The sequence below is a fragment of the Mastigoproctus giganteus genome, chromosome 8 (genome assembly GCF_048544385.1).
Source record: "Mastigoproctus giganteus isolate SK-2022 chromosome 8, ASM4854438v1, whole genome shotgun sequence".
NCBI lineage: Eukaryota > Metazoa > Arthropoda > Arachnida > Uropygi > Thelyphonidae > Mastigoproctus > Mastigoproctus giganteus.
In genome coordinates, this window is record NC_143582.1 from 41,725,328 (window position 1) to 41,737,822 (window position 12,495).

At 33.2% G+C, this 12,495-nt stretch overlaps 1 protein-coding gene across 4 annotated transcripts in view; it reads right to left on the bottom strand.

Moving 5' to 3' along the window:
* The window catches only part of LOC150081484 (calcium/calmodulin-dependent protein kinase type II delta chain-like), a 645,695-nt gene that overhangs the window by 285,920 nt on the left and 347,280 nt on the right, over nt 1-12,495 (bottom strand). For all 4 annotated transcript variants that reach the window (XM_090379918.1, XM_090379916.1, XM_090379917.1 and 1 more), the window contains exon 10: nt 8,666-8,788. In XM_090379918.1, coding sequence (XP_090236044.1) covers nt 8,666-8,788 — 123 coding nt within the window. The remainder of the gene's footprint in view (nt 1-8,665; nt 8,789-12,495) is intronic.

Sequence of the window (12,495 nt, forward strand, 5' to 3'; positions counted from 1 at the left end):
ACATCAGTTATCTATATTTTGCAGAATGAGTTAAGATGGAATTAAAAAAAAAAAGAAAAAAAAAAAAAAGAGAATTTATTGGATAATAATGCTTTTTTTTAATTCAAGTTATATTATTTTTTTATTATTATTTTCTTTTAATTCCATATTGGTCATTCTGCAAAAATAAGTGATTAAAATTACTTATTTTTTCAGAATAATGTTTTTAAAGCATTACAGAAAAATTTTAAATAAAATCATTTTTCTTCATACAAAATTTTTTATTTATTTAATTTTTTTTTCTTTTTTTTTTTTTGCAATTGGGTCTGCAATAATGCATCCATCATGTTCTAAGATGAATGAAGGATGTGATGTATATTTTATCTTCGTCACCACATTAATTTACCTTTATCACCATATTTTAACTGATTCACCACAATAACATTCCATTGCATTCAACCTATCTGTACAAAGTTTTTTGACCAAACACAGATAATTGATGTCCAGCAAGCCCAGTATTCACTGATATGGTTACATGGAACTGTTTTTGTTTTGTAGACTAATATAAACCCTGGAAGGATGTTAATTTGATAGTAAAAACAATAGATAGCAATATGACAGCTCAGTTTTTCAGCAATTACATAATCAGCTTTCCAGAAGCACTTCCAAGAAAGAAAAAAATCACTGAATTAAGTGCATCTCCTCAGAAGGGGACTATGTATGGTTATGCTTAGTGTCATGGTAGTTGGATACTTTGATGACATAAACAGAGAGGCAGTGTGGAATATTTTAAAACATTATGAAACATCTGAAAAATATTAATATTGCATCCTGTCAATATTGCAAACAATAAATTGTCTGCAATTCATATGCTAGGGAAATCGATATGCTAATGCAGCACTCATACTGCCATCTGTAGCCTAATTTTTTCTGAGAAATATTCTTATTTAACAGTGAATTTGTTAATGGTACGGCATTGCCACGTGAGTGCTAGGATCTGTTCTGTTATAATTTTTCACTGCATAAAGGACACCATTATTCATATCCATTGCATCTGCATTTCAATTGGTATATCAGTTTGACAATGCATGCATGGATTTGTCTAATGTTCAAAATACAGTGATTCCCTGACCTTCCTGACTATTGGCCTTGTGATCCTCCATCAAGATGGGATATAATGGTTAGTCTATTTTATGTATTTATTTATTTTCATTTTGTTGGTTGTGTTGTTAGTTGATTTTTGTCTCCATTTTTAGTGATATTTCATGTAATTTGGACCTGGTACTACCTTCCGGGTGCATTATATTTGAATTAATTGGCAAATTACAAAATTTTGTTATTTGGTATTTTATAAATTGACTTTTTCTAAATTATTTAGGGAGCATTCCTTCTGCAATACCCTTTATCTTGATCGTTTTCCCCCCATCCATTTGCTTTATTATGTATTGGATTATTTTTAATTTCGCTCTATTAGTTTGCCATGCCACTGGCATCTGTTTCATTTATTTTGATTTAAATTATTATAAACAGCATGTGGTGGATAATGCATTACAGCCACTAATGTTTGCTGAACTAATTTTCTTTCTGGTCTTTTTCTATTTCTCTATTTTCTCGTATATTTAGTTAAAGTTTTTAGCTATATATATAATTCGAATTAAATCCAAATGAATCAAATATTAGACGGTGAAAATAACTACGAAATTAAGTGAAAATAAAAAATAAAGATAGTAGGGCAGACATCAGAGGCAGAAAATAAGCAAAAACCACAACATGTTGCATGTATTTAACTTTAATAAAATGTAAAAATAAAATAAAATGAAAGTGTGCCAGTAGTGTGGCAAACCAGTAGAGTAAAGAAGAATTTAACATATAAAATTAAGAATAGAGTACTGTTGGAGAAACTCTTAAATAAATTAGAAAATAAAGTCCAAATTTAATGGCATCCCCTTCACTAAGCACCTGTTTTCGAATTGTGTGAAATATCACTATATTTAAATGAAATGAATCACTAAATGTAAAATGAAAAATAGTAGAACATACCATAATATCAAAGTGAATAGAAAAGAATTGAATAGTTCAGTAGTGTGGGTTTTTCCATGTGAGTATTGCTTATCTGTCCTATCATTTCAACATTACATATAGACAACCGGTATACAAATCTACTGCATCGGCAGTTTGATCCTAGTATCATTCTGTCGTGTCATGGATTTGTTTAGTGTTCGAAATGCAGTGGTTCCCTGACTATTATGGCCTCGTGGTCCACCGACGAGAACTGAATAGAAGAGACTGATAATGGTCAGTCTTTTCTATTCAATTTGATATTATGGTATGTTCTACCATTTTTTGTTTTATTTTTACTTATTTCTGTATTGTTGGTAGATTACATTCACATATAGCGATATTTCACAGAATTCGGAAACAGGTGCTTAGCAAAGGGGCACAGTTAAATTTTCTTTTAATTTGGACTCTACAGTAAACCCCTGCTATTCGCAGGGGTTACGTTTCTGAGAAATGCCGCGAATACCGAAAACGCGAATACTGAGTTATGGCTCCCATAGTAATAAAGGGGTTCCATTCCAAAGTATGAAATATATAAGAAAAATTAGTCTAAAATTTTGTCTATGTATGTATTATATGTACCTTCATAATATGACTATGTACATAGGCAGTACATAGTGATATGCAAGCATATGGCATCGAAATGAAAATAACAAACAGTTTAATATTAAATGTAATATTTATTAGAAATTTCAAACAAATCTTTCAAACCAGCGCCTTTGCTAGCTAAAAAACTTATCCCGCCAGTGCTATCACCAGTTTCACTAAAGTGCTGATAAAGGAGCTTTGCCATTTCATGAATAATGAGTGAACTTAATGGAATTTTATTTTGAGTTCGGTCTTCTATCCACAGATTTAAAGCTTTTCCATTTTTTCTAATTTAACATCATGAGTTACAGAGCAAATTTTGAAGCAATTAGTGAGTTTTCACGGACACTACAGCATATTTTTTCTTCTGATTTCTTGATTGATCGTACCGTTGACTTATTGATTTTATAATGTTTTGCCACTGAGAAGACACTTTCACCATTAGAAATTTTTTCTAATAACAATTTTATTCGCCAATGTCATCACCTTCTTTGATAATTTCACATTCATATTTCCCTTGTTATCCGTAGCCATATTTTTGTACGGGTTAGAAAGAACTTGTCCAAATAAAGTCACTTTCTTCCGTTAACACACTAGAAAAAGTCTGTTTTACACTGGAAAATGGTAGATTTATCAATTTTGTAAGCATATCAATTTATAAATTGATAAATTTATTCAATTTTAAAAGCATATAAACAGTAGCGGATTAAGGTCGGTTGAGGCCCCGGGTGCAGAAGAAAATATTGGGCCCCTTAAAAAAAAGAGAGAGACAGGGAAAATAAAATACATGTTAACCATTTTTTTTAAATAAATATAAAATATTATGTACTATTAATGTTTTATTTCCAATAAAATTTGAATATAATATAATTAATAATAGCATAATAATAATCACAAAGTTTTGAACTAATAGTCGAACATATTAGTTCAACTAATTTGTTGGGGTTTTGCGTATAAAATTGGGGTTTTGCATGGGCCCTTCAGAAGTCGGGGCCCAGGGTGCGCGCCCGGTGCGCCCGCCATTAAATCCGCCTCTGCATATAAATTAAAAACAAACGACGAAACCTTCCACATCAAGCACATAACACATACCAAACAAGGATTAGCAAGAAACATCCACGCTCACAATTTTGTCACCCCTCTCCCCTCACCCACTGAGCGCTGTTTTTACAGGGAAAGATAATTTTAGCCACGCCCATGTTTTTTTATGGCGGAAAATGTTCACGGCGCTTTAAAATTCACATTTTTTTAGGTTTCATTTTTATGTTAAATCAGCGACCGCAAATACGCAAATACAGATACCGCGAATAGTGGGGGTTTACTGCATTTCTAAATTATTTAAGAATGTTTCTCCAACAGTACTCTATTCTTAATTTTATAGGTTAAATTCTTCTTTACTCTACTGGTTTGCCATGCTACTGGTACACTTTAATTTTATTTTATTACATTTTATTAAAGTTAAATACATGCAACATGTTGTGGTTTTTGCATATTTGCTGCCACTGATGTCGGCTCTACTATCTTTATTTTTTATTTTCACTTAATTTTGCACTTATTTTTGCTGTCTAATATTTGATTCATTTGGATTTAATTTGAATTATATTGTTTCTCTGTCCTATCATTTCAACACTACATATGGACCACTATTATACAAATCAACTGCATCGGCAGTTTGATTCTAATATCATTCTGTCGTGGCATGGATTTGTTTAGTGCAGTGGTTCTCAAAGTGGGTGCCGCTTGCTCTTTATAGGGGTGCTGCAACTTCAAATTTAGCATCGGCTTACATTGTGGCCATCGCTACAAAAGGTCTTGATTTTCATGAAACTGTAAATTAGAAGTCATCATGAAATAACTGATGACCGCATCACAGTGTTTATGTACATTCACCTACATATACAGACCAGCCGAGCCAAGCTGTCCATCGCATACACTGTATTTGAAACAGCACAGCGCCGACAATTAAACAAACCAAATCCGTTTGTTGAAATGACATCTAATAAAATGGAGTTAAGCCTTAAAGAAGAAGTGGAATTAATACAAATTTGCAATGATCATACATTGTGATTAAAATACTCTGAAATTTCACTCGAATATCCCAACACAGGAGCCAGAGCACTTCAAGTTTTTGGTACAAATTTCAACCTTGTACTTGTGCGAACTTGGGTTTTATACGCTCGTTAATATCAAAACCAAAAAGAGGGAAAGACTGAAGTCAGTTGAAAATGAAATGAGAGTTTTTTTTTTTTTTTTTTTGTTAGTTGTTGGCGCATTAGCTTCTGTGGCCATAATGCACCTCACAAAGTTTTTGTATTTTACTGTGATCCAAGCCCGAGGCGGGATTCGAACCCGCGACCTTTGGGTTGCCAGGTATGAAATGCGAGTATGTTTGTCTAAAATATGGCCAAATATAAACGAACTATGTAAATTGCATCAAGTACACTATTCACATTATTGTTTTGTTCTCTTTTTAAGAATATATTTTTATTGTAATAAACATTTTTTCCTAAAATTAATAAAAGTTCAATATAATTTTGTATTTTTTTTTTTTTTTTTTTTTTTTAATTTTGAATTATTTATTATTTTAGTTTCTGGATATAAATTAGAAAATATACTTATTGTTCTAAAAACATTAAAATAAGTATGAAAAAACAATTGAATATTAATTCTTTAATTTAGATTTTTTCATAAGATTTATTATTCTTCGAGATAGAGAAATTGTGCATAAAATGCAGTATGAGGCCAATTTTTAAATAAAAAAAATTTTGTTTAAAAATTCCTGTACCAAAAGCCAAACGTTTTTTTTTATGCATTTTTCAAAAAAAAAAATTCCCTCACTGCTCTTCCACATGCACCACCTTACAAAATATTCTGCCAGTGCCCATGCACCCAGTGCTGGAGTGCCAGGAATTTTTCATAATGGATTTAGGGTGTCATCACATTAAAAAGTTTGAGAACCACTGGTTTAGCATTTGAAATGTAGTGGTTCTCTGACTATTATGGCCTCGTGGTCCACTGATGAGATGGGGCATAATGGTCAGTCTTTTCTATTTAATTTGATTTTATGGTATGTTCTACTATTTTTCGTTTTATTTTTATTTATTTTTATTTATTTCTATATTGTTGGTAGATTACACTTACATATAGCGATATTTCACGGAATTCAGAAACAGGTGCTTGGCAAAGGGGTGCCGTTAAATTTTCTTTTAATTTGGACTCTATTTTCTAAATTACTTAAGAATGTTTCTCCAACAGTACTCTACTCTCAATTTTATAGGTTAAATTCTTCTTCACTCTACTGGTTTTCCATGCTACCAACACACTTTCATTTTATTTTAACATTTTTATTATTTTAATAAAATATTAAAATAATTTATTATTTTAATATAATAAATATATATTATATTTATATATAGGAAATTTGAGCACATGTATAATGGCAAATTTTCGTGTGCCACTTACTACTTTATAAAGTTTAAAACAGTACAATAGTATCATGTTGATATTTTATGTTTATAATATTTTTAGTAGAAGTAAAAAAGGTTTTTGCTGAAAATAAGAGATGTAAAACACATTTAAATTTTTTTTTTATTAAAAAATTTATTTAATAAGTATTATCACCCATTAATAAAAAGTATAGTATTGGCATGCTTCAAGTAGAATAGGGAAAAAAAAAAAACCGCCTTTTTTCACAAATAAAAAAAATTTGGAGTCTGTCAGACTCTATACCATTATTGTCACAACTGGGAGTGCTACTGCTGCAAAATTGATCCAACTAGAAACAATTGGATCAAGATCCAATTTTTTACACTATAAAACTAAAATGTATATTTTATATAAGAAAATATATTCAGGGAGAGACATGCAATACCACATGGACTGAAACCCAAAAAAAATTAAGACTTGCCATGTAAAGTTGATGACCACTAATTTGGTCAGATGGGAAGAAATGTGAGAGACCTGCAACATCACCTACATGTTGCAACTGTACACACAATGTTCACTATAATCCAAGAAAACCCATACAGCAAGCCAAATGAGAAAGGGGAATGACATTACACAATAACCATACTGTGGTGAAAAAGGGATTACTGAGCAAAGAAATTCCATCCAACACTTGTTTGCAGAAGAAGACTATGACATATGAATTTTCTGAAGACATAACATCATGAAAAAAGGATTACCCTGATCTATTTAACAACTTCACCAGTCAAACAAAGTGATCCTCCACATTGGAGAATTGGTAAATCATCACAACTCTAATTATTAGGCAAGAGTATGATCCCAGAATGATAATGGAGAAAATGTAATCCAGGCCAAAATACTACTTTTCAGACGTTTGAAATGCTATTTGACTAATAAACATTTCAGAATGGAAATGCATTGATATTCACGAAGGATGGTAACTCCATTCATATTTTGTACTAACCAACCATGCATGGCTAGTTGGAATTTCAAGTTGGCCAAAGAAGTGGATTACAAAAACCTGCTCAAAGGCTCTTGATGAACTGGAAGAAAAATCCAAATTGTTCTGGGCAACATTCAACTGACTTGATGAAAGTCTGTGGATTATGTTTAAAGATATGCCTAGACAGTTCAGGAGAATGTCAAAATCCAATTTGTTAGAATTAAATATACTACAAATCAATACATGCTGTACTTTTGCAGCTAAAGCAAAATAAAAATAAGGAGAAAATACTTATTTCTAATAACTCATTTCTAAGAGCATTAACAATAACAAATAAAACTTAGTATAAATTTTAATAAATAAAATAAAGTTCACAATAAATAGTCAAAGTGGTCATGTATTTAACTGTCTGAGAAATGGTGCTATCATTCATTATAATTATATTTGACCTGGGTAATGTCCCACATCAAAAGACCAATCAATGGGTAAGTAAACAAAATATTCAAAGTAGGTAGTTGCAGTATCAGTGTTGTCAGAAAAATGTGTGACACCACATTTTACCAACAAACAACTGCAATAATAAATTTAAATGTCAGAAATTATGGTATTACTGCAGTAATACACTTTTCTCATAGAATGGATTACTTGCTGCAGCTTAATATGAAGGTTCAAATTTAGTGATAGAATACCATCATTAATTTCCTAATAGGCAACAACCTTCACTTCAGTTTTAATAATGTACATAGAAATCTTATAAAAATGGGATTCACAATTCCAGTGCAACAGAAAACCTCATGAAACCATATTCAAAATGGTTACCAATTGATCCATCTATTAGCATCAGATGAATGACAGATGAATAAAAGTGTTATATAACTCTGAATGACAATGAATTATATCCCATTCATATAAATGATCAAACCTGTAACTTAGTGATTGTAAACATCATTAAAATTTCTGCTAGCAGTTATATTAAACTGTTGAAAATCAAATTTTTAAGAAATTAGAAACACCTTGATTAAGAAACAATCTGATATGTGATTTTGAAGATGGAAGTCATACAATCAATAACATTCATAATTTACACATATGATCAAGTGAAAACTGCATGATACTTGCCAAACTTCTTTTAAACAGCCATGTTGAAAAGCAGTTTGAATTGCAACATCCATATCTAGACATGGCAAATCAAATAAAATATTCTTTCTGTTACATGTTATCCAAATTAAATTCTAACATGCATGCTGATTTGTTGGATAACACAATACATGTCTTATTAGAAAATGAGCTCCCTAATATATGCATATAGATAAGGTATCAAACCAAAAGAGCACTACCATTTATTGCAAGTGTTGTAGATTGGCTCAAACATTTTCATGAACACTGGATTGGTTGTGGTGGGCTACATGCTCAACTAATTTCTCTTCCAATCTGAACCCCTTATAATTTAATTTTTATTATTTTTTTGTTTTTTTTTGTAAGAAGCCATGAAGGATCAAATATACAGAACTGTAGCATAAATTGCAGAACAGAAAAGAAATACCTACATGTTTGGCTAAACCTTCATTTTATGCATACAGCCATTAAAAAAAATAATAAAAAAAAGTTTTACCCATATGTAAACAGACTTACACAGATCCACGGATGTTTTAAAGCCTCAGATGCAGTTATTCTTTTGGCAGGGTTCACAGTCAGCATACTATTTATAAGATTTTTTGCTTCTGGTGTCACTGTATCCCACTCTGGTGAAGGGTACTGAAAAGAAAATGTAAAGTGGACTGTGCATAGAAACTTTTGTCATTAAAATTTTAAAAATTTCATACAGAAGATAAATATTGTTTCAGCTTTCCTGTACAGGAAAGCTGAAACAATTTTAATACACCTCCATACAAAAAACAGGACAAAGAAATTAAATAAAACCATACTCCCTTAAACAGTAAAAATACATCTTATTAGAAAATGAGACCCATAATATGGTACCAGCATGATAGAGCCTACCATATTTTGCAAGAATGGTTACAGATTGCATAAACATTTTCCAGAACAGTAGATTAGTTGTGGTGGGCCAACTGCATAACTAATTTGTTGACCCCCCCCCCCCCCACATTCTAAATCCTTTATATTTTAATTTTTATTATGAGAGGCCATAAAAGATCACATGATCAAAATACCCTTAAGTAGTAACAGTTAATGCAAATGCTAGTTACTATTCGAGAGTATGTAATTTTTTTAAACTCAGCTAAGCAGACTTTTTTTTTTTTTTTTTTTTTATTAAAAATTATTTGCTTGGTTTTTTTTGTTTCAAATTAGTAGCAAAGTAAATTATTTGCATTTACCTGATAGAGAAAGTGAAATTATTTCTTACTTGGCCTAGGAAATTGCTAAAAAATGGAAGTCGAAGTAAGAAAGAGAGAGAGAACATTTCTAACCTCATGTATTGATATAAGAACAATACAATCATTTTTAATATTCTTTTATTCTATTTTTTTTTTTTTTTTTTTGTTAGTTGTTGGCGTATTGGCTTCTGTGGCCATAATGCACCTTCCAAAGTCTTTACATTTTACACTGATCCAAGTCTGAGGTGGGATTTGAACCCGCGACCTTTGGGTTGCCAGGCAGGCACTTTACCCACCTGGCTAATGAAAGAGTGTAATTAATATTATAAATGTTTTTATTAAATCTATAAATTATTAATTTATAGTAATATGAACATGATTTTATAAAGTAATTGTATGACATAATATGTAACCATTTTAAAGTGCACTACATAATACTCACATTAATTGGGATTCATCATCATCAATCATTTTATCCACTGCAGGATGAATGCCTCTCCAGCAACTTTCCAGTTCCTTCTGTTTTGTGCAATGGCCATCCATTTACTACCCATGAACTCTTGAATTTCATCGGTCCACTGCACTGTTGTCTTTCAGGTTTTCCTTTAGCTCCTCTTGGGTACCATTCTGTTCTTTTCTGTCTTTGACGTTGTAGAGCGGATATCATCTTTTAAGGGCACAAAAGGTGATATTGTTGTACACGTTGGCACTAATGATATCAAGAGTAGGAGACCGGCAGAATTACTTAACAAGTACAGGTCACTGTTGAAAAAAAGCCGTGAATTAGGGTTGAAATTGAAAGTGTCTGCAATTCTGCCCAGACACGATAGGAGGGAGTATATGATTAGAGCCACGTCGATCAATTCGGCACTGAAAAGATTGTGCAAGGCTCAAGGGGTAGAATTTTTCTCGGCCTAGACTGTACTTGTTAACAGGAGAGACTGCTTCTACAGGGATGGGATACACTTAAATAGAAAGGGTGCAAGAATATTTGCTGATGCTATTAAGGCAGTTTTAGGTGGGTCAGAAAACTGCTAGCTTGGGGGGGATACAAAGACTAATAGATTAACAGTAGCCACTGGCAGAGGCAAAAGTGATTCTTGCACTGCTTCTATTGGAATGAGCAGAAGCCTGTAAAACAAGATGTAGGATATTTCAGAGAGTGCTGAGAGTCACTGCAGTACAAGTAAACACATGGGTTGTGTTAGGGTAGCTAAGAATAGAAACAGGTGCATGTATACTTGCGTGTACACCGATGCTAGGAGTTTGGTAAATAAAATTGATGAATTTGAGGTATTGCTCAACGCATCAAAGGCAGATATTGGTGGGATATCAGAGACGTGGTGTCACACAGATATAAGGAATGCAGAACTGGAATTTGGAGAGTACAACGTCTACAGAAAGGATAGACACAATAGGAAGGGAGGAGGGGTTATGCTATTAGTTAAGAAACACATAAAATCCAAGGAAGTGAAGCCAGTCGACAATGCGGGACAGTGCAGTTGAGTCAGTTTGGTGTGACATAAGCATTGGGAGATCAAAATTGAGAGTAGAAGTGTGCTATAGGCCTAATGACTCTGATGAGTATAATAAGAAACTGTACAGGGAAATAGAGTGGGCCAGTACATCAGAGAGCCTTATAATGGGGGATTTTAATTTCCCAGATATTGACTGGAATTTGTGGGCTGGACACTTACACACTAGCAAGGCTTTTGTGGATTTATTGGATGATTGTTTTCTACATCAGCATGTTCGGGAGGCAACTAGAGGGAGTAATACTCTTGATTTGATTATCAGTAGTGATTCTTCATGCATTAAGAATCTGCAGATAAAGGAACCACTAGGTGGCAGTGATCACAGTGTGCTGAAGTGTGATTTACTCAAAGAGGTAACTACCATCAGGGGTAAAGGGAAGGGTTATTGCTTTCGTAAAGGCGACTACGATGGTCTGAGACGGTATTTAAATTCTATACAGTGGGACCATCTGATGATGTTACTAACAGCAAATTCAAAATGGGAAGTATTCAAAGAACTTATCATGGAAGCTACTAGGCTTTACATACCAACTAAGAAATATTGTTCAGGGTTTAGGCCTAAATGGATGTCAGATGAACTAATGAGACATATGGGAGAGAAGAAAAATGCATGGGATACATACAAATTAACACGTGACACAGAAGCCCATGATAGATACAAGTTGATCTATAACCAAGTTACAAAGGAGGTTAGGCAGGCGAAGGCAGATTATGAGAAATCTTAAGCAAGGGATGCATAAAAAAACAGCAAAGAGTTCTTTACTTACGCAAACTTTAGAAGGAAGGGAATGAATCAGATTGGTCCACTTGATATCAATGGGTCAACTGTTGATGATCCTACTCAGGTAGCTAACAAACTAAATGAATATTTTGCATCGACATACACACATGAGGTGTTATTCAGCGAGAGGAATGCCAGAGGTGTATTCAACTCTGGCAGTAAGCTAGAGAATCTTGTAATAACTGAGAGTAAAGTGGAGGAGAAATTGTTGAAGATAAACACAAGAAAGGCAGTTGGGGTGGATGGGATCTATCCAGTTATATTAAAGGAGGCAGCAAAGGAAGTAAGCAAACCCTTAGCCATAATTATGAGAGCTTCCTTGGACTGAGGGGAGGTACCCACAGACTGGAGATGTTCAAATGTGACACCAATTCACAAAGGAGGATCAAAGGCTGACACAAGTAATTATAGACCTGTGAGTTTAACTTCTGTTCCAGGAAAATTAATGGAGGCACTGGTTAAAGAAGCACTACAGGATCATCTAGACAAGACTTCAGTTACAGCTTGGACCAGCATGGTTTTGTGAAGGGGAAGTCTTGCCTGACCAATTTGATTAGATACTATGATGCAGTCACAAAGGAACTGGATGCAGGGAATAACTTTGATATTATATACTTGGATCTTAGAAAAGACTTTGATACTGTTGCACATGGAAGACAGCTGCACAAATTGGAACAGTGTGGCATTGGAGGCAAATTGCTGCTATGGATAAAGGGGTGGTTGAGGGGGAGAAGGCAGAGAGTGGTAATCAATGGACACCGCTCTTTGTGGACTACTGTTATTAGTGGAGTCCCTCAGGGTTCAGTGTTG